Genomic DNA, 24,934 nt, shown 5'->3' on the forward strand with positions numbered 1-24,934 from the left:
AGAGAAACCCTGTCTCAAAAAACCAAAAAAAAAAAAAAAAAAAAAAAAAAAAAAAAGAATAGATGAGTATCTGCCCAGTTATAGTGCTTGCAGACGTTTAATAAATTTATTAGGTCTCTGTGTCATTTATTCAGGAGCTAAAATGGACTAGAGACAGTGTAAAAATGCCCTGCAGTTATTTGGGAGCAAAGAGGCCAAAGCAACACCTACAATTACTCCTCAAGGCTAGCTTAGCCTGCTTTCTTATACAACCGAGAGTCACCTGCCCAGCTATAGCACCATGCACAGTGGTGAGTGGTACCATCAGTCATCAATCAAGAAAATGCCCCACAGGCCAATCTTATGGAAGCAATTCCTCAACTGAGGTGGTCTCTTCCTAGATCTGTCTAGGTGTGTACCAAGTTGACAGAAACCAACCAGTACACTGGACTATATAGAAAATTCTAACTCAGTATGAACTACAGGTCAAGACTTTGTTTCAAAAACAAACAGAAAAAAAAATATATGTGAATAGCCAGAAGAAGATGCCAATTGAGAAATATAATCAACCAGAGTGAAAGCCAGGCAGATGGGAACATTGGGAGTTCAAGGCTCTCCTCGGTTACATAGCAACTTGGAGGCCAGCCTGGGCTGTGTAAGACCTTGTCTCGATGAAACAAAAGAAACCCTTACAAATAGACACTATGATACAACAGAACACAAGCTCATGCGGTTATATAACAAAAGGCAGGAGGACAGTTAAGCAGTGAAGTGCTTGCCCCCAAGCCTGAGAACCCAAATCCATCCCTGAGGCCCGCATGGTAGAAGGCAGGAACCAGCTCCCACAGACAGCTCTCTGACTTCCACATGTTTTCTGTGCCACATGTAGACCATACCTGTGAAAAGAAATGACAAAAATAAACATCAGAATCCCAACACTTGAGGGGCAGAGGCATGTAGAGGCTAGTCTGGTCTACAGAGCAAGTTCTAGGATAGCCAGAGCTGGAGAGAGAAACCCTGTCTCAAGAGATGAAAAATCTATGAACCATAAACCCAAAACCATACATCTGATGGGGCTAGAGATTGGGTTCAGCTGTTAAGAGCATCTGTGGCTCTTGAAAGTCCCAGGTTCTGTTCCCAGCACCCAATTATGCTGATCCCAACTGCCTGTAACTTCAGGCCCAGGGGATTCAGTGTTCGCAAGCAAGTTACCCATGTGCACATACCGGCACATGGACATACGCATTACACAATGAAAACATAACAGTAAATCTTAAAAAGACGAAAGCTAGGTAAATACTGGTGGCGATATGGGAAATTGGTGGTGGGAATGGAAAGTGGGGTAGTGTTTTGGAGCTGGGGAGACAGCTCAGTGAGTAAAGTGTTTGCTGGGCAAACATCAAGACCTGAGCTTGGATGCTAAGCAACCACAGAAAAAATGCACCCAAATGGATGCATCTGGGACCACAGGGTTGGGGACAAAGGCAAATGGATCTAGGTGCTCACTGGCCATCAAATAAAGTCAGAATGGTAGCTTCCAAGTCTGTAAGAGACACTGTCTCAAAAACTTAGGTGGAGTGCCCATTGGTGGTGCTGCACACATTCAATTCCAGCACTCGGATGCAGAGGGAGGCAGATGTCTGTGAGTCGAAGGCCAGCCTGGTCTACAGAGACCAGGACAGCCAGGGCTACACTGTGAGTCCCTGTTTAGAAAAACAATTAAACAACAACAAATAACACAGTGTTGAGAAATAGAAAAAGACACCCACACAGACTGGAACACGCATGAGCAAGCAAACCCAAATTTTTAGGACGGCAGATTGAATATAGGGCCTTACATGTGCAAGATAAGTGCTCTATCACTGAGATATTATCTGCAATTTAGTTATTTATTTTAATTAATCTATTTGGAGAGAAGTTTCCACATACTTCAGGACGTAGCTGAGGATCATGTATGATCAAGCACTCCACACACCGAGCTACACTCCAAGCCTCCACCTCGACTCCCAACTATTTTCTGAGACAAGGTCTTTCTGAGGAGCCCTAACTGGCCTGGATCCTTAGACCAGATAGGCCAGGAAGGCAGAGAGTCCACCTTCCAGCCCCACCTCCATAGTGCTATGATTAATGGCACCTACCACCACCTGTGGCCTTCCATTTTTAACTGGAGAAAGAATCTTGATAAGCTACTAGCTTGACCTTGAGTCCACTCCATAATTCAAACAAGTCTTTTTTTTTTTTTAACACCACCCCCCTTTCCTATTGGTTTTTTGAGTCACTGTTTCTCTTTGTAGCCCTGGCTGTCCTAGAAATCGCTCTGTAAATCAAGTTGACCTCAAACTCAAAGATCCAAATGCCCTTGCTCCTCAGGGTGCTCAGACCTCAGTCTCTCAAGCGAGGGGCTACGCCATATGTGTCATATAACATAACCCAAATGGGAACAAACAAACAAGCAAACTTGATTACGAACGTAAAGTAAACTGTATGGCCAGCAGCAGTAGCTTTGTGTTCAAGGGCAGCACTCAATACTGGGTATGATAAATTAATCGAATCAAATGCTCTCTTTGGGGACATACAGATGCCAGGTGAACAAAGAGAAAGAAAGTAACAGAAGCCCGGGCTATGGAGTGTTTAGCAGCTGTGTGGTACGTGTGGAAAATGAATTGTTTGTGGGAAAGCTTTCATCTGCCATCCAAAGTATCACCCCAGATGCCCACTCAAGGACAGACAAGAGGACACACCCACTGAGCAAAGTGCTTGCCACCAAGATTGAAGGCCTGAGTTCGATCCCCATGGAGACAAGAAGAAAAATCAACTCCTGTAAACTGTCACTCACTTCTATAAATGCCCTGCGGCCCCCACATCCACCATCTCTAGCCTTCCCACTCCCAGCTCCAGCACAATATATGTACAAGATAATTAAATCTAAGGGAAAAACAAGAGGTAGAGAGGCTGAGGCTGCAGCTCAGTTGGTAGAGTAGTAGTCTAGCAAACAACAGGCCCTGAGTTCAATCCCAACACTGGAAACAAACAAAAGCTTAAACTGTGTATGGTGCCTCCTTCCTCTAATCTCAGCACTTGAGAAACTAAACCAAACCAAACTCAGAGAGAAAGAGGCAGAAGATATGAAAGACACAGGCTTAATGCACGAGGCAGCTGTCGCACACTGAGACAAGTCACCGATACCATTAGAAAACACTGTCACAAACTGGGCAACGGTGGCATGTGCCTTTTGTTGGTTTGTTTGTTTGTTTGTTTTTCGAGACAGTGTTTCTCTGTATAGCCTTGGCTGTCCTGGAACTCACTTTGTAGACCAGGCTGGCCTCGAACTCAGAAATCCATTTTTTTGGGGGGAGGGGGACACATGCCTCTAATCCCAGCACTTTCGAGGTAGAAGCAAGTGGATCTCTGTGAGTCTGAGGCTAGCCTGGTCTACAGAGTGAGTTCCAGAACAGCCAGGGCTATACAGAGAAACCCTGTCTCAAAAAAAAAAAAAAGAAAAGAAAAGAAAAACCAAAACCAAAATCAAACTTTGTCCTTCCTATTCTGGTTTGCTCATTTTTATTTCATTGTTTTATTTTTTAACTTTAATTAGTTAGTTAGTTAGTTAGTTAGTTAGTTAGTTAGTTAGTTAGTTAGTTTTTTTGAGACAGGTTTCTCTGTGTAACTCTAGCTGTCCTGGAACTAGCTAGGGAGATCAGGATGGTGTGGAACTCAGATCTGCAGTCTCTGCCTCCCAAGTGCTGCCATAGATTGTCCCTGAGTTTTTCTGTGCCCCCCTGGACAACTTGGATGCAACCTGTTGTCTGTGTGACACTAGTTTACTTCTGTGTCCCTTATACCGCTCTGTGCAGCATTTTAATCTTGGACCCAAACAGTGTGATTTGTCAGGGTAATTACCCTTTATGGGCTCTGAACTCTCTTTATGGGTCCTGGATTCCAATTTTTGTCCCTTCGGGCTCTTGTGACTGCCAAAATTACATTGTACATTCCTCCTTATCACTCCGGAATCAGTGAATTGCCTCAGACAAAACTGCCAGGAGTCCTGGGCTCCGAGCTCCAATGTCCTTCAAACAGAAACCCAGTTCATTTGTTCTTCAGTGTCTTTAGAGGGTGGCTTTTAAAGCATCCCATCCAGCAGGCCCTGCCTTGCTCAGTTGAGGAGTGGCTGAAATCACACAGCCGCCAGCCCCACCCTGAAAGCCCATTCCACTTTATTTCTGCAAGGGAAGTCATTAGATCCATGGAGGACTCTTTCCTCCTGTCCCACAGGCAGGGACACAGGGTCATTCACCATAATTGGCTGTGGGAAGGGTTTCTAAAATGAGGACATTTGGGCCAGCAGGATGGCTTAGCAGGTAGAGGTGCCCACTGAGCAGGCCAGTGATCTGAGTTGAAGCCCTGGATCCGCCATAGAAGAACTGACTTTTGTTGTTGTTCTCTGACCTCCACCTGCACACCATAACCTGGTGTATGCCTGCATTCGCCTACACATATACACACTTAGCTGAATAGGGGACATCAATATGGAAAAATGGTTGATATCCTGAATATACCAAACTACCATCTGCTCTCTTAAAGCATACACATATAGCCATATTTGGTGGTAGAAACCTTCAATTCCAGCATTCCAGAGGCTGAGGTAGAGTTCCTGGGAGTTTCAAGGTCAGCCTAAATTATACAATAAGGGGCTGGAGAGGTGGTTCAGTGGATAAGAGTACTGACTGCTCTTCCAGAGAACCTGGGTTCAATTCCCATTACCCATATGGCAGCTCACATTTTCACACTCATACATGCAGGCAAAACACCAATGCACATTTTTAAAAATTTTAAATTTTTTATGACCCCTCAAAGTCTTCCCTATTCTAGTCACCAGGAAAAAAAGTGACTCTTTTCTTTTCTTTTCCTTTCCTTTCCTTTCTTTTCTTTCTTTTCTTTTTTTTTTTTTTCATCTTAGTTCAAATATTCCTACCTCATCTCAAACACAAGATGGCCTGTCATGGTGGTGTACACCTTAAATCCCAGTACTGAGAAGACAGAGGCAGGAGAGTCTCACAGCGTCACAGTGAAACCTGACTGGAAACAAACAAACAGATTCAAATTCCTTTATTTATTTAAGCCAGAGATGTTTTCTGTCTCCTGCAATCAAAGTATTATATCAAAATAGTATCAGAGAGTAACATTTTACGGCATTAACAATGTAGCTCTGAGCTACTTGAGTTCAGCAGCAGGGACACTGGATTCTGCCTGAGCCAGTTACAAAAGGATTCATGTGGAAAGGACCCTTGAATTACAACCTTCCATTTACAAAGGATTGATGAAGTAGAAAGACCAAACAAAAGTCAGCGGATTTCTCTACTGCAGGTCCTCTGATAGCCATTACAATTGTAAATTATGAGAAAAATTTACAATCACTAAGCAGTGTCTAGTAAATTTAACGTGTACTAATATCTCCAGGACTCTAGTTGGTACAGGAGACAGGATATGATGCTAATGGATGCTGAAAAAGAAGAACAAAACTTGTGGCTAATTTACCAGTCAGTCTTATGAAAACCAAGAAGGGCACTTGACACATTACTATGAACTGTTTAAGAGAGGAGAGCTTCTTTGTTACCGGGGACAGGACTTGAATTATGATCAAGTGATTCTCCTGCCTCAGCCTCTTAGGTAGTTTGGACCATTGGTATACGCCACTATGGCCAGTCAATGATTTTTTTAAAAAATATTTATGTATTTATTTATATGTATGGGTGTTTTGTCAATGTGTCTGTGTACCATGTGTGTGTCTGGTGCCCTTGGAGGCCCAGGAGCTGGAGTTACAGATGGTTGTGAGTTAACATGTGGGTCCTAGGAATTGAACCTGGGTCCTCTGGAAGAACAGCCAGTGCTCTTAACTGCTGAGCCACCTCTCCAGCCCCAAGTCAATGATTTTTAACTGAAGAGTAAAGCCTGTACAAATTACGTAGTTCTTTTGTTAAATAGTTTTTCTTATTCAAGTATTTATTGTATTAAATGTATTTTGTGTGTGCTCAAGCCATTATGTGGCAGTAGTTTCTCTCCTTCTAGGTTTGGCAGCGAGCACCTTTCCCCACTGAGCCATCTCTAACCCTGAACATATTATTTACAATTACCAGGGCTCAGGGGAAACACCGGCTGTGTAAGCCTGAGGGCCTGAGTTCAGATCCACTGGGCCAACCGGTGGGGGTGGGGGAGGCTGGGCCAGTTTAGGCTGCAGGTGAGTGCTGGGTTCAGTGAGGGACACTGCTTCAAGCAAAGCAAAGCAAAGCAAAGCAAAGGGCAAAGAGGAGTGTGACCTCAGCTCCTGGCCTCTACATTTCAATTAGCAATAATCACACCTGGGATAAACCTCATTGGCTATGATACTACCACTGAGCAAAGTTTAGCCTCTACATTTCATGTGCACAAACACACATACACACAGCACACAAACATATATCCCGTACACACATGCACATGGATGGTCATCTACACACCAAATACAATCTAATGTCTTACCTGCTGCATATTCTAGGCGGTTTCTTGACTAAATTAAAATTCCTTAGCTAAACTCTCCAATCAAGAAAAAACCTGAGGGCCGGGCGGTGGTGGCACACACCTTTAATCCCAGCACTTGGGAGGCAGAGGCAGGTGGATTTCTGAGTTCAAGGCCAGCCTGGTCTACAGAGTGAGTTCCAGGACAGCCAGGGCTACACAGAGAAACCCTGTCTCGATAAACCAAAAAAAAAAAAAAAAAAAAAAAAGAAAAGAAAAAAAGAAAAAACCTGAAAAGGCAGTCAAGGGAAAGGTGAGTCATTTTTTTCCCTTGAGACAGCGTTTCTCTGTATAGCCCTAGCTGATCTGGAACTCACTCTGTAGACCAGGCTGGCATTGAACTCAGATCTCCCTGTGTCTGTCCAAGACCCCCAGCCCCTAGAGATTAAAGTTATGTGCCACCACTGCCAGGCTGACATGTAGCCTTTAAAGCTAATTAATAAGGACCTTTTTCTGAGCTCCTAGAGCAAGTTTTACAAACAAAAGAAACTATGAGCAAAATGTGTTTTGGCCCCCATTATTTCTCTTGCCATTTCCTTCCATACAGCTCTGGTCTCCCAGTCAGGAACCCAGTTAGTGTGGCCGCAGGAGGCTACAGCCCACTGTACTCATGGGCACATCTTCAAAGCTGCAGATGCTTGTGATGAGACACTGATTCGCTCTTATTGACAAAGCACTTATAATGTGCCCTCTATGTCTCTGCACCTCTCTATACTAGCAATACACCCCGAAGTAAACACATCTCCCTACTCCGTACATCTAACAGGAACAAGTGACAAGCACTCTGCTAGTGAGAAAACTGGTGTTAGGCATTGCTGCATCACCAAGACAGAATCAAGTCTCTCCAACCCACTTAAAATTACTGCCATATAGCTCCATATGCCCTCAATAAAGAAGTCTCTCGCCTATTGTTTCCAAATTAGATCTATGAATAACAAGGCAATTAAAGCTTCAAAGAAAAAGAGACCAGAAGTAATTGTATACATACATATCTTTTAGTCTTTAAAGAAAAGCGCCTAACTTTGCTAGGAATGTTTTTCAACAAAGCCTTTGTTTATATATAATAGGAGTAAAAAGATTAATAAAGGGAGCTGGGAAAAGGCACCACGGATAAAGCACGGGCCACACAAGCATGAAGACTGGAGTGCATATCTCTAGCACCCACATAAAATCTGGGCAACGCCGGGCAGTGGTGGCGCATGCCTTTAACCCCAGCACTTGGGAGGCAGAGGCAGGCAGATTTCTGAGTTCAAGGCCAGCCTGGTCTACAGAGTGAGTTCCAGAACAGCCAAGGCTACACAGAGAAACCCTGTCTTGACCCCACCCCCACCCCAAAAACAAAACAAAACAACAACCAAAATCTAAGCAGCCCATAATCTTGACATCCCAGCAGTAGAGACAGAGGATCCCAGGGAAAACTGGCTGGCAAGACTAAACAGACTGCGAGAATTCAGCGAGAAACTCTACCTCATTAAATCAAATGGAGAGCAATAAAAGACACTTTGTCAACCTCAGGCATCCACCTTCACACATGCACATATGCACGCACACACACACACACATGCAATCACACATATGCACATACATATCCCTCCCCAAAAGATTAATAAAAGAAATCCATTTTATCTGAGACAGGGTCTCTCTGTGTAGCCCTGGCTGTCCTGGAACTCACTCTGTAGACCAGGCTGGCCTCGAACTCAGAAATCCATCAGCCTCTGCCTCCAAAGTGCTGGGATTAAAGGCATGCGTTGCCACTGCCTGGCAGAAATCCAATTCTAATCGGAGGAAGGAGAAAAGTCTTAAAGTCTTCCTCTTTAAGAGTAAACTGTAGGGCTAGAAAGATGTCTCCATGGTTAGGAGCATAGACCACTCTCCCAGAAGCCCTGAGTTCAATCTCCAGCAACCACAGATGTCTTTAATGGGATCCGATGCCCTCTTTTGGTGTGTCTGGAGACAGCGACAGTGTACGCACATAAATAAATGAATAAATCTTAAGAAAAAGTAAACGGCTAGCTCAGTGTGGTAGTACACATCTGGAGAGGCTGAGCCGGGAGGCCCCCAAGTGTCTTGCGTAGGGTTACTATTGCTATGATGAAACACCGTGACCAAAAGCAACCTGGGGAGAGGGGAAAGGATTCACTTGGTTTTTGCTTCCATATCACTACTACTGTTCATCAGCAGAGGAAGTCAAGACAGGAACTCAAGCTGGGCAGGAACCTGGAGGCAGGAGCTGATGTAGAGGCCATGGAGGAGTGCAGCTTACTGACTTTGCTCTCCACGGGTTGCTCATCCTGCCTTCTCACAGAACCCAGGCCTACCAGCCATGAGCTCTCCTCGCCCCCTCCTCAGTCTAAGAAAATGCTCTACATAACTTGCCTGCAGCCTGATCTTACAGAGGCATTTTCTCACTGAGATCCCCTCCTCTCAGATGGCTACAGCTTGTGTCAAGTTGACATGAAAAGATCCAAAACCCAAAGCTTGAGGCCACTTGGGCTACACAGTAAGATCCTATCTCTAAGCCAAGTTAACCAAAACAAAGCCTGAAACCTTGCTACCTCTAGCTTCGTGGATCTGTCAGTACGGTTTTCCTTTCCCTTTCCTTTCCTTTCCTTTCCTTTCCTTCCCTTCCCTTCCCTTCCCTTCCCTTCCCTTCCCTTCCCTTCCCTTCCCTTCCCTTCCCTTCCCTTCCCTTCCCTTCCCTTTCCTTTCCTTTCCTTTCCAAAGCTGGGGACAAAACTCAGTGCTGGCACGCGCTAGGCACATGCCCCACGGCTGAGCCATACCCTCAAATCCTTGTTTGTTTGGGGTTTGTTGTTTTGTTGTTCATCTGGTGTTCTGGTCCCTTCCCCCACAGGCCGCTCGCTGCAGGGTTCCTCCTGCTGGCCTCACACTCATGACAATCCCCCTCCCTCAGGCTCCCAATTCCAGGTGTGACCATTTACATTTTTTTTTTTTGTAACTGTGAGAGAGTGTGTGGGTGTGCACCAAGGCACACGTGTGGTGATCAGATGATGAGCTACAGGTCCCAGGAAGTGAACTCAGGTCATCAGGTTTTGCTAGCAAGCACCTTTATACACTGAGCCATTTTTGTAGACTCTATAGTATATTTTTAAAATAGAACAATCCCAGCCACTCCCACATTGCATCACCCCAGGGAGTAAAAAGATAAAGAAATAGAGTTAACGTTAACTCCCCACCAAATACAGCTACTTTTTGCCAATGGCAAAGTTGGAAAAGAAACAAAAAAAAAAAAAAAAGCAAAGGTTAAGTTTTTTTCACCCTCTCTCCAGGCAGGGTCTCGTGTAGTTCAGGGTGGCCTTGAACTCACTACTACCTAAGGCTAACCCTAACCTCCTGATCCTCCTGTCATGTCCCAAATGCTGGAATTACAGGAACACCCCAGGTAAGGCTGTTCTCTTGAATGAGGACTGAGACTAAGAATAGAGTGAAGAGTCAGGTGAGCAACAGAAATTAGGAGTTAAAGAGACACAGGACTCGCTGACGGACTCTGGCAGGTTAACTGGGGCCTGGTGGTTCTCACAGGGTGGGACTCAACAGTGGTCTGCAGTGCTTTCCCGGCAGGGCATGCACTGAACCCTGGGACTGAAGAAAGGAAAGTGTGTCGGAAGGCAGAAGCAGGAAAATTTCTGAGTTTGAGGCCAGCCTGGTCTACAAAGTGAGTTCCAGGACAGCCAGGGCTATACAGAGAAACCCTGTCTCGAAAAACCAAAAAGAAAGAAAGAAAGAAAGAAAGAAAGAAAGAAAGAAAGAAAGAAAGGAAGGAAGGAAGGAAGGAAGGAAGGAAGGAAGGAAGGAAGGAAGGAAGGAAGGAAGGAAGGAAGGAAAGTGTGTGCATGTATGCGTGCATGTACAAGTGTGTACGTGTGTGTGTGTGTGTGTGTGTGTGTGTGTGAGAGAGTGTGTGCGAGTGTGTATGTGTGTGTGTGTGTGCGTGTGCGTGTGTGTCAGTGGTGAAGTGGAAAGAGCAGAGCACTGTTCTGGGAGTTCAGCGTATCACATTCATCCCATATCTCCAAGAGACCGACTCGTCAGCAAAGCAGGTCATCTCTGCTTCTGTTTCCTCCTCTGACTTAGGAAACTGAACAAAGGGCCTATGCAGCCAGGCTTCGAGAGGCGGGGGAATCAAGTCAATCAGGCTACACGGGAGTTCAAGGCCAGCTCCCATCTACAGAAACCTTTGTCTCGAAAAACTAACCACCTTGGGGGAGGAAAGAAAGATGGCTCAGGGGGCTGGTGAGATGGCTCAGTGGGTAAGAGCACCTAACTGCTCTTCCAAAGGTCCTGAGTTCAAATCCCAGCAACCACATGGTGGCTCACAACCATCCATAACGAGATCTGACTCCCTCTTCTGGAGTGTCTGAAGACAGCTACAGTGTACTTACATATAATAAAAAAAAAAAAAAAAAAAAAAAGATCAACTTAAAAAAAAAAAAAAAAAAAGAAAGAAAGATGGCTCAGTAGTTATGAGCTCTTGTTAGTCTCATATTCATTCCCAGGATCCACGTGGCCATTTACCACATCCTTGGGCATCAGGCATGCAACTGGGACACAGACATACAAGTGGACAAAACACCTATGCACATAAACCAATAAAAATAAGCAAAATCAATCATCATCATCCAATCAAAACACCTCTGATAGGAATAAGTTTCCTAGGACTCCTTAGAGGAGTCCTCTAAGACGTTAAAATAAGCAAAGGCAGCAGGCAGATCACGATGCATTCGAGGCTACCTTTGGTGGACACAGCCAGCTCCAGGCCAGGAAAAGGCTACCTGGTGAGACCCTGTCTCAGGTGAAAACTCAGAGAGATGACTGGAAGGAAGGGACAGCCAGAATAAGAAAAGTGAGAGATGGAGAGTCACCAGAACCATACTGTGTTACAAAATGGCTGTCACCTTAACATTTAACACGGTCTCTTTTGGAGACATCAAGGCTCCACAGTGACAATTAGCAAGTAGCTGATTTACATGGAAAATGATAGATTTTTTTTGACACAGTTGCAATTATTCAACTTACTAGTAAAATTACTATTATGTGGACTCTGACTCAAAACAAAAGGACTGTGGAAGTTGGGTGTGGTGGCACATGCCTTTAATCAAAGAGCTAGGGAGACAGGGACAGGTGAATCTCTATAACTGGAAGGCCAGCCTGATCTACACAGAGTACAAAGTGATGTGCTGTCTCAAAAAAAAAAACAAAGATAGCCCAGCACTCGGGAGGCAGAGGCAAGCAGATTTCTGAGTTTGAGGCCAGCCTGGTCTACAGAGTGAGTTCCAGGACAGCCAGGGCTATACAGAGAAATCCTGTCTCAAAAAAACGAAGAAGAAGAAGAAGAAGAAGAAGAAGAAGAAGAAGAAGAAGGAGGAGGAGGAGGAGGAGGAGGAGGAGGAGGAGGAGGAGGAGGAGGAGGAGGAGGAGGAGGAGGAGGAGGAGGAGGAGGAGGAGGAAGAAGAAGAAGAAGAAGAAGAACAAGAAGAAGAAGAACAAGAAGAACAAGAAGAACAAGAAGAACAAGAAGAAGAAGAAGAAGAAGAAGAAGAAGAAGAAGAAGAAGAAGAAGAAGAAGAAGAAGAAGGAAGAAGAAAAAGAAGAAGAAAAAGAAGAAGAAAGGAATAAGGAATATGGGGATAGCCTGTGATGAGACTCAGTGGTAGAGTGCTTGCTTAGTGTATAGATGGCTTTCTTTCTTTTTCTTTTTCCTTTTCTTTTTCTCTTTCTTTCTTTCTTTCTTTTCTTTTTTCAAAACAGGATTTGTCCATGAAGTCCTGACTGTCCTAGAACTCACTCTGTAGACAGGGCTGACCTCAAACTCAAGGGATTGATCTGCCTCTGTCTCCTAGATGCTGGAACTAAAGGTGTGTGCCACCAACACCCAGTGTAGGACCTTTCTTTTTCTTTTTCTTTTTTTTTTTTCCAAAATGGACACTAGAGGAGGGAGGAGGGAGAGGCATAATCCTGGAGTTTAGCATGATGAAGGCCTAGTGATTGATCCCAGGCTTTGCTCATTGGTAAAGGCATTTACTGCCTAGCCTGACGACTTTAGTCCCAACAGCCCACAGGATGAAAGAGAGAACCAATTCCTAGTTGTCCCCTGACTCCCACATACACACCATGGCATGCATACACATATATACAGGTGCACACCTTTAATAACAGCACTCAGGAGTTATTAGAGGCAGGGTGATCTCTGAGTTTGAGGTCAGCCTGGATTACAGAGTGAGTTCCAGGACAGCCAGGGCTACACAGAGAAACTCTATTTCAAAAACAAAAACAAACAAACAAACAAAAAAAGAAAGAAGAGAAAAAAAAAGCAAAAAAACCTGAAAACAAAAAGAAAAGAAAAATAGAAAAATAAATAACAATTTAAGAAAAAGAGAAGGAACTAGAGTAGCCTCGTTGGGTGTGGTGGTGCATGCCTTTGACCACCATGCTCTAGAGGCAGAGGCAGGTGGTGGTTATATATGAGTTCAAATCCTACACAGTGAGTTCCAGGACAGCCAGGGCTATACAGAGAAACCCTGTCTCGAAAAAAAAAAAAAAAAATGGAGGTGGTATCTGATTAAATTCATCCCTCTGTGAAAGAAGACAAACAGTACCACACAAAAAAGCCACCAAGAGTAAGCAGGAAAGGGCTGGCAGTGGTGCAGTGGGGAGCCTATGAGAGGAAAGGGGCGTGCCAACTGCAGGGCTCAGAATCATCGAACCCATCCCTGCCTCGTCCTCATGAGGGAACTGAAAGAAACAAGAAACGTTTAGTTACAGCACTCTGGAGTTCTCTAGAAGGAACCAGCTAAAAGGAACTAAAAAAACAAAAAAACAAAAAAACTGAAAAGAGAAGTTTCAGGGCAGCTCAACTTTTGCCATCCAAATGCAAACGTTGATGGAATCAGTTGCTGTTGTGACCAATGTCTGGAGAGCTGGGGTTTGCCCCGACTCCTCCAATAGCTGCTGGTTTTTCGAGACAGGGTTTCTCTGTATAGCCCTGGCTGTCCTGAAACTCACTCTGTAGACCAGGCTGGCCTCGAACTCAGAGATCCGCCTGCCTCTGCCTCCCGAGTGCTGGGATTAAAGGTGTGCGCCACCACGCCCGGCTCTGCTGGGTGATCTTGAACACGTGAACAGTTTTCAAAAATCTCCAGTTTTGCACCTGCAAGGGAAGTGGAAGGAGAAGTATCAGGGAGTTCAGGGGCACTCACAGTTCCTCAGTGACTTCCAGACCAGGCTGGGCTGTAAGACTATCTGAAAAGGAAAAAAAAAAAAAATTCAAATCCTAAGTTGTTTCCATTTTGTTCTGTTTGGTTTTGCTTTCTGTCTTTACAAACATAGTTACAAATATTTGCACATTTTTTTTTTCTGAACTGTTTGACTAGAGGAACATCATATGCTTTTACTTCTCTCTCTACCAAGAACATTATTCCTTCACGTAACCACAGCATTGTACAACAATCTAACAGCGTTTGCTATACAGCTATTCAACCTCGTGGCTCCTCTTAGATTCCGTCAGTCGTCCTAACAACATCATTAAGCCACCATTTTTCCTGCTCCAGAACCAAATCCACGCGATCACCATCACCTTTAGTTTTTGCGATCCATTTGTCTCCTTAAGTCTTGCCCAGTTCCCCAGACTTTTCTTTTCGGTTTTCTGACCTTCATGACGTGTTTGAACAGTACCGGTCAGTTAGTTTATAAAATGGCTCTCAGTGGGGTTTATTTGACATTTCCTCGTGACTAGATAAAGCATGTGCGTTTCTGGTAGAATTACCACTGCAGCAATGCCATGACCTCATGGCCTCTTTTATTTTTAATTACATGAATGTAGATCGGTGCAGATCCTGGTACTGAAGGATGTCAGTCTTCGGATGCCTGTTGTTGTTGTTGTTGTTGTTGTTGTTGTTGTTGTTGTTTTGAGACAGGGTTTCTCTGTGTAGCCTTGGTTGCCCTGGAACTCACTATACATAGACCAGGCTGGCCTCCAACTCACTGTCTCTGCCTGCCTAAGTGCTGAGATCAAAGGCATGCAACACAACACCAAGTTATCAGCAAGTGCTCTCAACTCTGAGAAATCTCTCCAGCCCCCTTATGACTTCTTCTTCTTCTTCTTCTTTTTTTTTTTTTTAGATTTATTTATTTATTATATGTAAGTACTCTGTGGCTGACTTCAGACACTCCAGAAGAGGGCATCAGATTTTGTTACGGATGGTTGTGAGCCACCATGTGGTTGCTGGGATTTGAACTTGGGACCTTTGGAAGAGCAGTCAGTGCTCTTAACCACTGAGCCATCTCGCCAGCCCTCATGACTTCTTATAGTGGCATATTTAGTCAGTTTGTCCCAACAAGAGGGACATTAGGTTTGATGACTTGACCAGGGAGGTACTACTGAGTTTCTCCCACTATTTTCCTTATGTAATTATTTAGTAACCTATGGAAAAACATACTGCCTTGCAAATGTGCAAAATCAACCCCTGTCATCCACTGCTTTGAGCATCCCAGACTGATTTCGTCCTTTTACGGAACCTTCCTAAGGCTTAGGCCCTTTAATATGGATCCCTGTGTCAAGGTGACCCCTACCCATAAAATTATTTTTGTTGCTACCTCATAACTGTAATTTTGCTATTGTTATGAATCATAATGTAAATCTCTGCTTTCCAATGGTCTTAATTGACCCTGTGAAAAAGGGTCATGGACCCCCACAGATTTATTACTCACTGTCAGGAAGACTCTCTCTTATACATTTATAAAAATATATATTTATAATTATGGTTCACTACAATTTTATTTTAGATTTATAAATCATTACTATTATTTTGAATAAAGCATAACTTCTGAAACTCTCCTGTATCATATTAAAAAGTTACCAAAAGATTAACAAATTTGGCTAGGCATGATGATGCACGCCTTTGATCCCAGCACTAGAGAGACAGAAGCCAGCCGATCTCTGGGACTTCAAGGCCAGCCAGTCTACTCTATGTAGTGAGATCCAGGATGGCGAGGGCTGTTGCCCAGAGAAACCCTGCCTCAAAAAACAAATAGAGAAAAAATTACAAATTTCTGGGCCAGTGAGGTGTCTCAGCAGGAAAAGGGGCTTGTTGCCAGGCTAGCAACCCAAGTTCTATACCCAGGACTCACACAGTAGAAGGGAACCCTTGCAAACTGAACCCACTGAGCAGCTGAAGGCGGCCTTGGCTGCTGACCCTCCTCTCCCATCTACCTCACAAGAGCTAGGATTGAAGGCATGTGCTACACACATAGCACAGGCCTTTATTGACCTATTAAAATGGGGGGGGCGGGGTGGGGAGGCTGGAAATATGCCTCAGTTGTTAAGAGCACCGGCTGCTCCTCCAGGACCCAGGTTCAGTTCACCACTGTCTGTAACTCTATCCAAAGAATCCAATACTGTCTTCTAAGCTCCTTAGGCACAAGGTGTAAACACACACACACATATAGGCAAAACACTCATACATATAAAATAAGTAAATCTCCTTGGACACACATGTGGTCCACAGATACACATGCAGGCAAAATATTTACATGCAAAAAAATAAATCCTAAAAAATAAATCACAGCCAGGATCTAGTAGTATGTCTGCAACAACTGTAAAGTGATATGAAATTATCTGAGATTTTTACACACACACACACACACACACACACACACACACACACACACACACTCGCACATACATGTGGAGGGGTCAGAGGACAGCTTGAAGAAATCAGTTCTTTCCTTCTGCCACTTGGACAACCAGGTGTGGCTGTAAGTGTCTCTACCTGCAGAGCCATCTCACCACCCTACCTAATCTGTGGGCTCTTTGGATGAGAAAATTTTAAGTCCTGCATGGCTAATAGTGTTGTGATTTTTTACTATCTCTCCTGGACACCAAGAACGCCCTTGTCTCTCTAAGACTCCACTCTATTATTCACATTATCATTTCAGTTCTTAGTGTTAAAAAAAATTTCTCAGCAATGGAGAAAGGCTAACTATAACTCAAAAAGACATAGTTGTGAGCAAAAGGAGAAATGGTTTTAAGATGCTCAAGTCAAGAAAGACTAATCAATCAAGCCGGGCGTGGTGGCGCACGCCTTTAATCCCAGCACTTGGGAGGTAGAGGCAGGCAGATTTCTGAGTTCGAGGCCAGCCTGGTCTACAAAGTGAATTCCAGGACAGCCAGGGCTATACAGAGAAGCCCTGTCTTGGGGGGGGGGGGCAAACAAAAAACAAAAACAAAAAAAAACACTCTAAAATAAAATTGAGATGTAAAATAAAAGGAAGGTTTTTTTCACCCTCACATGGACATACATGCAAGCCAAACTCCAACACACATAATAAAAATAAATCATTTAAAAAAAAAAAAAGAACAATGGCCTGGTCTACAGAGTGAATTCCAGGACAGCCAGATCTATACAGAGAAACCCTGTCTCGAAAAACAAAACAAAACAAACAAACAAACAAACAAACAAAAATGGAGTAATAAGCCAATGAGCTGGCCCATGGGGTCAGGGTGCTTGCTGACAAGCCCGAGTTCAATTCCCAGGACCCTAAATGCAGAGAAGAGCTTCTTGTAAGCTGTCATCTGCCCTTACAAGTATTTTGTGGGTTTTTTTCTGTGTGTGTGTGTGTGTGTGATAATAAAATAAAGGGAAAACTTTAATGATAAAATAAAGAACAGAGTCAGAGACAATGGCCAGAATGTCTGTTAGAAAGCTTAGTAGTAGAAAGCCTTCCCTTCTCTCTGCATGTAGTAAGCTAGGCCTTTAAAATGGCTAGAGAGGGCTGGTGAGATGGCTCAGAGGGTAAGAGCACTGACTGCTCTTCCGAAGGTCCTGAGTTCAAATCCCAGCAACCACATGGTGGCTCAAAACCATCCGTAACGAAATCTGACTCCCTCTTCTGGAGTGTCTGAGGATAGCTACAGTGTACATACATATAATAAATGAACAAACAAACAGATAAATCTTTAAAAAAAAAATAAAAAAATAAAAAATAAAATGGCTAGAGAGATGGAAATGTTAAGAACCCTAATTTAGCCAGGTGTGCTGGTGTGCACTCCTTCATGCCAAACACTCAGAAGCAGGAGCAGGCGGATTTCTAAGTTCCAAGCCAGCTTAGACTATATAGCATTCCAGGATGTCCAGAACTACAGAATGAGGCCCTGTCTCAAGACAAAACAACAACACAAAACAAAAAAACAAAAACAAAAACAAAAACCAAAAAATAAACAGACAACAACAACAACAACAAAACCACCACCACCACAAAAGATAGGAGATGGACATGGAGGAAGATCACAATATCAACTTCTGGTCTCTAAATACACATACACACACACACACACACACACACACACACACATCGAAAATGCACATATATGTGCACACATACTAACATGTAATATGCACACCTAAAAAAAAGTGAATTAGAACATAGCTTAGGTTACCTGAGACCTTGGTCTTAAAAACAAAAAGGCCCAGCTTATCTGGGTGTGAGAGTGCACACCTGTGGTCATAAGACTTGGTAGGGCAAGCTGGGAGCTTTGCCACAAATCCAAGACCAGTCAGGGATATGGTGGATTCTAGTTCTTCTGAACAACAGAGAGACAGAGAGAGAGAGAGAGAGAGACAGAGAGAGAGACAGAGAGACAGAGAGAGACAGAGAGAGGAGTTCAGATTTCAGTAGCTGAGTGTCAGTGTGTATACCTATTTCACACCATTTAGACATCTTAGGTAGAAGGATGTTAAGTTTGAGACCAGAAGCTTGGGTTACACGTAAGATTTTGTCTGGGGAGGGGGGATGCACGAGGAGAGGGTCAGACAGCACACTATGTACCTGGGAATACAGCAGTAGGAAAGAGCACTTGTCTAGTTAGTACACATGGGCCTTGAGTTCAATACCCAGAAGCTAAATAAATTAGTGAGTAAATACATCCAGCCTGGACACAAACCTACAATAGTGATCTGATGCAAGGACCTGGATACCAGCCTGAGAAGCTGACAGCTTGTCATGTGTGTGGGGGGAGCTATGTGCATTTTCATGTATGTATGGGCGCATGTGTGTCCACTCCTGTGGAAGGCAGAGGCCAATCTCAGATGCAGTTCCCCAGAAGTCATCCATCTTGTTTTCCAGACAGTCTCTCAGTCTGACCTAGGCTCACTGTGACCTGAGATTTATGCTACCTCCTAGTATGGGATTACAAGTGTTTGCTCAATTCAGATTTGGGGATTCCCATCAGCTCCTCATGCTTGGGTGGTAAGCTATGTCAACGGATCCCTAGTTCTCTCTCTTATTTATTTATTTTTGAGACAGGGTTTCTCTGTATAGTCCTGGCTGTCCTGGAACTCACTTTATAAACCTGGGTGGCCTTGAACTCAGAAATCTGCCTGCCTCTGCCTCCCAAGTGCTGGGATTAAAGGCATGAGCAATCACCGCCTGCTCTCTAATTTATTTTATGTGTGTGTGTCTACGTATGTAGTGTGAGTGCGTACGTGTACTGCAACACACATGTGACGGTCAGAGGACAACTTGCAGGACTTGGGTGTCTCCTTTTACCTGTGGATTCCCAGGATCCCACTCTGCTTTTCCGATCTGGCAGAAAGGAGCCATCTCATGGCCTCTCCCTTGCATCCCCTTCCTTTTCGGAGCTTCACTCTGTAGCCCAGGCTGGCCTGAAGCTTGCTGTGTAGCACAAGCTAAGCTTGACTCCTGACAATATTCCTGCTTCAGTCTCTACAGCAGTGAAGCTGCAGACAGGAGCCTCTTTAGTCTTATAATGTGATTCCCCTCTGGAGTCACAGAGTGCCCGTTATCCTGGTTCAGTGTGCTGCGTAAACCACAGCAAAATGACTCTAATGTCCCCGAGACACTGTTGTAGGTTGAGTAGCAATGCAATAACATACAAGAGCTCTGGAAATTATCCCTAGATTCAATCACAAGTAATATATTTTCCATATGTAATTTTTTTCATTTTACTTAAGAACGACAATGTTCGTGACATTCTTCCAATTTAACTTCTGAATTTAAATGTTAGAAATGAAATAGGTTTGAGCTGAAAACCTAGTTACATTATCTTCAGCACAGACCCTGAGAGCATGGGCTTGCAGACTAGGATCCAACAGCAGACTCTGAAGGCCAAGCAGAAGTCCGATAGAATCTTTAGAGCCCTGTAAAAATCGCCAGATCCCAGGCACTGTGTTGAGCATCTGTAATGTCAGCAGTCAGGAAGCTGAGGCAGGGGAATACTGTAAGTTCAGGGTAAGCCTTGGCTATATAGCTACTTAGTAGGGCCTAGATTAGTCCCAGTTAGAGTAAGACCGTTTCTCTAGAAAAAAAGGACATACAGCTTTCTAAATTGGCCAAAAAGTAGTTTGACTTTCTTAGCTGGGGATGGAAGTCTTCATCCATAATTGCAGCACCCAGAGGCTGCAGGAGGGGCACTGTCATGAATTTGACTTAGTTTTTGTAATTCCAACAGAGAGGCGGAGACAGGAAGATTGTAGGGGCTTGCCTGAACAGCCAATCTAACTAGATTGGCAAACTTTCGGTTCAGTGGGAGACCCGGTCTCAGGAAAACATGGCGGTTCACGCCTTTAATCTCAACCCTAGGGAGGCAGAGGCAGGTGGATGTTTTTGAGTTCCAGGGCAGCCAGGGCCCACAGAGAAACCCTGTCTTGGGGGAGGAAAAAATAAAGCAAATCAATACTGAACCAAAACATATTTACAATGTTTGCAATGAAACCCTCAAAACAGTTAATCTGAAATGATGAGTCCCTAAAAATGAAAAATACAACATAAGTCTTTTGTTCCCTTAAATTTCTGGTTATGGGGCAGACAGATGGCTCAGCACAGAAAGATCCGATAACCAGAGTTAAATTCCCAAGAACCCACATTGTAGATAGAAAGATTCCTACAGGTTGTCCTCTGACCTTCACACAACCTATGCAAACACACACACACACACACACACACACACACACACACACACACGGCGGGGGGGGGGTAGGAATAAGTAAATTCCTGATATAGCTTTTAAGTTTATGTCCCACAGTAAGTTTAGAGAGCTACTGTTTTCAGGATTCTCTTGGCTTTCATCAATTCTCTTGAAAATCTCTTATGGACATGAGCTAACTGTAATTAGAGCCTAAAGTCCAAGGAAGAACTGACACTAGGGATATGGGAGAGTCCCAGAACAGAAGACCAACAGTACTAACAGAAAAGTTATCTCAAGATAAAATAGAGCCAGATGTGGTGGCTGAGGCAGTAGGATCATGAGTTCCAGGTCAGCTTGAGCCACATCTGGAGTCTTTACCTCTCTCAAATGGTGTGATTTATGTTGTTGGGGGAGCACATTCTTTAAAAGTGTTTCCGGGGCTGGCGAGATGGCTCAGCGGGTAAGAACACTGACTGCTCTTCCAAAGGTCCTGAGTTCAAATCCCAGCAACCACATGGTGACTCACAACCACCCGAAATGAAATCTGACACTCTCTTCTGGTTTGTCTGAAGACAGCTACAGTGTACTTATGTATAATGATAAATAAATCTTTGAAAAAAAAAAAAAAGTGTTTCCAAAAACTCAAAAGAACCAGGCAGTGGTGGCACACGCCTTTAATCTCAGCACTCGGGAGGCAGAGGCAGGTGGATTTCAGAGTTCAAGGCCAGCCTGGTGAGTTCCATGACAGCCAGGACTATACAGAGAAACCCTGTCTCGCAAAAGAAAAAAACAAAACTCAAAAGAATGGTCTCTAGTCTCGAGTGGAAAGAATAACAAAATTATAAAATTTAAGAGAAAATATTACAGTTATTTTTTGTTTGTTTGTTTTGCTTTGAGACAGGGTTTCTCTGTGTTGCCCTGGCTTCCCTGTAACTCACTCTGTAGACCAGGCTGGTCTCGAACTCAGAAATCTGCCTGCCTCTTTTTCGAAACCCTGTCTCGAAAAACCAAAAAAAAAAAAAAAAAAAAAAAAAGAATTCGAGGCCAGTATGGGCTAAGCTTCCACAAAAAGCAAATAAAAAAATCTTTGCCAATTAATTTGCCTCTCCTCTATTACACGTCTTTCTGCCATGACTTGGGGTCACCTGCTTCACTGGTATATGTCAACTGGGTGGGCTGCTACAGACCAGAGGGACAACAGGGTCCCAGGGGAGTTAAGGACTGCAGCTGGAAGTAGCTTAAATTGTGGAAAGTCGAGGTTTACCCTTCCAGGATGGCAGTTCCCGTGCTTCATTTTGGAAAAAACAAAACTCCCAGGGGTCGACCTTGAGTTCCCCATCTGTAAAATGGAGCAGGCTAAGTAGAGGGAGCCGGGGTACAGGGTGGTGCCGCGCCCGCAACGGAAAGCAGCAGCGGCAGCGCAGCCGGGCAGTTTGCAGGAAGTGCTCTAGGGTTGGGAGGGAGAGAGAGAGGGCGGAGGCGGGAATGCTAAAGCCGAGCCCTTGGCAGCGGAGTTTGTACCGGAGCTCGGCGGAGGCGGGGCGAAACTGGGGTGAAGGGGTTATAGTCAGTGGACGGGCAGGACCGGCCACCTCCCCGGAGGAGAGCGCGCGGGCTGCGGGGGAGACGCGGAGGTGGCGGCCGAGGGACGTGGGGGGAGGGGAGGAGCGAAGTCGCTCGGGCAAGGGGGCGGGACGCGCGCTCCCACCGCACGCATGCGCGTCGCGCTCCTCCCACCCGCCCGCCGGCTCGGGAGGTTCGCCGCCACCGCGCGCCCGGCCCCGACGGTGCGCACGCTGGCAGAGGAGGGGCTGGCCTGCCCTCCCCGCGCCACCCGGCCCCGCGAGGCCTGCGGGGGTCCCCCGAGGGGACCGGCGGACACCTGTTTCTTCCGTGGGGGGGTGTCGGGAGCCCGGGACGGAGACTCCTGCCGTGCCCGTCCCCTCCCCCACGAAGAGCGGGGTGGGAGGGCTCGGGCGTGCTACCGAAGAGTCCGCTCCGGGTTTTCCCGCCCACTTTAACTCTGTGAGCGCTTCGAGCGCGCGGCGCTTCACTCCACCGGGCGCGCCCGAGCCCGCGGCCGGAACTCGTTGTACCACCCCCTCACATTCCCCCTCCCCGGGGGACGGAAAGTGGCCTCGGCGACCTCCGGGCCCTCAGGTCCCCGCGGCCGGGCCTCCATCCTTGTCTCTCCACGGTTCCGACCCGGGCCGGCCCTGGCGTCTGGAGCGCGGCCTCCCAAGGAGGCCGCGCGGAGGAACTACTTAACGTGTCCGTGCGCCCGGTGGTGCGGCCGCGCTCGGAGCTCTTCCTGGAAACTCCCGCCTCGGGGCGCCAGGAGCAGCGGCCGGGGGGGAGGGGTGCGCGTCGCGCAGGCCCCCTCCTCCCCGGGGGGAGGGCTCGGCGTCCCCGCCCTCCTCCCTGCCGAGGGGAGGGAGCTGGGGGGAGGGGAGGGGAGGGCGCGGAAGCCGAGGTGGGGGGCGCTTCCCGCCCCACCCCGCCTCCAGAACAACGGGTTCCCGCTGCTGCCCCCTGCCGCTCGCCGCGCCCTCGACGGAGGCGTCGCGGCCGCCGCTTCCGTGGGAACCGGACCCGGGGCGCGCTAGCACCGGCCGGTTTCCCGTCAGGGGAACTCGCAGCCACTTTTCGAGAAGCCGGTTGGAGCAACTTGGGCCCAGGCAGCCAGAGTTGGCCACATGTCACTTAAGCCTGGCGACCTCTCTCGGACTTTTTAAAAAAAACAACGGGGAGTGGGGCTTGGGCGAAGCGTGGCGCGGCTCGCACTCCGGAAACCAAAGTACTGGTTGGGGGGGTGTTGGGTTTTTTTTTTTTTTAAAGGGCCACCAACCGCTTGAACTCGGCTTTAGCAGTGGAAACCCGTTTCTCCCCCGGTGTGCACACAAAGGTCGGAGTCAGGAAAGTTTGCTCGCGGCCCTCATGACTGCGCTTCCTTGACTTTGTGCTTTTAAAAAACCTCGTGGCCTTCTCTGAAGAGGCACGCTGCTCTCTGAATCCGAGAGGAAGGAAAAAAAATAGTAATAATTCGAAAGACCCCGGAAAAGTTCAGTGAGCCAGCCACGTTTCGACATTTCCCAGATTTTGCAATATTGAACTGGGTTCCTGCCAACTTACTGCCAAATTATAAATTTCTCAAGATGAAGGGTGTTCAACCAAATTGCTGCCAGGCCCCGTAAGCAGGCACGAACAACACCGGCTTAATTACACCTTATTCTTTCTCTCGCAGCCTTATTTAATGCGCTGCTGGATGAAGTCCTCAACCCGGGTGTCAGTAACTGGCCTTTTTCTGGGACTGAACAATCACACACTTTCCATGCCTCAGTAGTTTCAAGAATTGTATAACCCATCGCCCTCTCTTTCCGTTTTCTAGTCGATATTGTCCGAAAATGCAACCCAGTCAGGTAAATTCTTTTCTCTCCCGGGGACTGAAAAGACGTAAACAAACATCACACTTGCAAGAAAGTGTCCTTTTAGGAAAAAAGGTTTAGGCCAAGAAACCGAGTTTGTTGTTTAACGCGAACCCCTGAAGCGGATTAAGCATAGTGAAGCTGAATGCGGTTAAACCAGCTTAATAAGTCTCTTTGTTCGGGCCCTTCCCATTTACTTAGTGTGTTTTAAGGTGATTTGACACAACCTAAACTAATTTCTTATATGTTAGTGTAGTCTACCCGTGAACCATGCAATGTCACAAAGTATAGAAGTCTGTGGGACCCTTGGCATTTTCTAGAATTCCATACTAAACAGCTCTGTGACCAAAAAATAAAAAGGGACGTTTTGAAGGGACAGGAGAGCTCGTGCTTTCTTTCTTTTCTTCTTCTTTTTTTTTAAATCTGGAGACTTTAACCTTTTAGCCCACTTTTGTGAAGTCCAGCTAGAAGCCACCTTTGCCTCTTTCGGGCTGAGACAGGTTTGTTTGTTGTCTCTGCTTTGTTGGTTTCCAGTAGGCAGGAAAGGAAGCTCTTAAGTCGGGGGCTCCGCTCTGGTTTTCTGGCCTTTACTCTTCCTCTTAAATAACAATTGCCCCCTGTTCCTTGTTAGCCCCAGATCGAGGGCATTCATTCACAAATGACTCGTGAGTCTCCCTCTGAATGTCCGCTTCCTTATAAAGCCACCTCCACACCAAGGCTTGCAGAGACCTGAGCAGGAAAGCCTGGCAGAAATAATCTCATTTCTGTTGTACTTTTAAATCCTTTTACACCTCGGGGGAATAATAATAATAATGCCTGTTTTAACTATGTGAGAGCTAGACCCTGTTCTAAATGCTCTGAGTGACTTAACTGCTCACAGCAGGTCCAAGAGTTGGCCACAGTGGCTGTGCTCATTCTAGAATGCGAGCAGTTACCAGGAACACCCAGGCGGAGAACAATAGTTCTAGGATTTGAATACAGGCTGTTTCCAGCTGCTTCTTGTCGCCCAGGCTGATCCTCACTTAACTGTCGGCGG

General features: G+C 45.7%; 1 protein-coding gene and 1 non-coding gene across 2 annotated transcripts; both read right to left on the bottom strand.

The window, feature by feature from the left end:
* Positions 1-697: 697 nt before the first annotated feature.
* Positions 698-23,806, bottom strand: Gm34296 (predicted gene, 34296). Its single transcript, XM_030253992.1, has 4 exons — positions 23,800-23,806; positions 21,738-22,628; positions 13,749-13,791; positions 698-875 (listed from the first exon to the last, which is right to left on the bottom strand). Exons 1-4 carry the CDS (start codon positions 23,804-23,806, stop codon positions 713-715), a joined length of 1,104 nt encoding a protein of 367 aa, XP_030109852.1. The 3' UTR covers positions 698-712.
* Positions 6,243-6,380, bottom strand: Gm25270. The gene has a single exon (XR_003955547.1). It is a non-coding gene; the product is annotated as a U4 spliceosomal RNA (small nuclear RNA).
* Positions 23,807-24,934: the final 1,128 nt, after the last annotated feature.

This window comes from Mus musculus, chromosome 4, assembly GCF_000001635.26.
Source record: "Mus musculus strain C57BL/6J chromosome 4, GRCm38.p6 C57BL/6J".
In the NCBI taxonomy this organism is placed as follows: Eukaryota; Metazoa; Chordata; class Mammalia; order Rodentia; family Muridae; genus Mus; species Mus musculus.

Bases quoted from the DNA above. Each gene is read 5' to 3' on its own strand.
- Gm34296 (XM_030253992.1), bottom strand. The intron at 13,792-21,737 runs GTAAACCTCGAC...TTTCCTTTTCAG, and splicing joins GGAACTGCCATCCTGGAAGG to ATAGTCTTACAGCCCAGCCT. The intron at 876-13,748 runs GTGAGTGCCCCT...TTCTTTTCACAG, and splicing joins CTGGAAGTCACTGAGGAACT to GTATGGTCTACATGTGGCAC.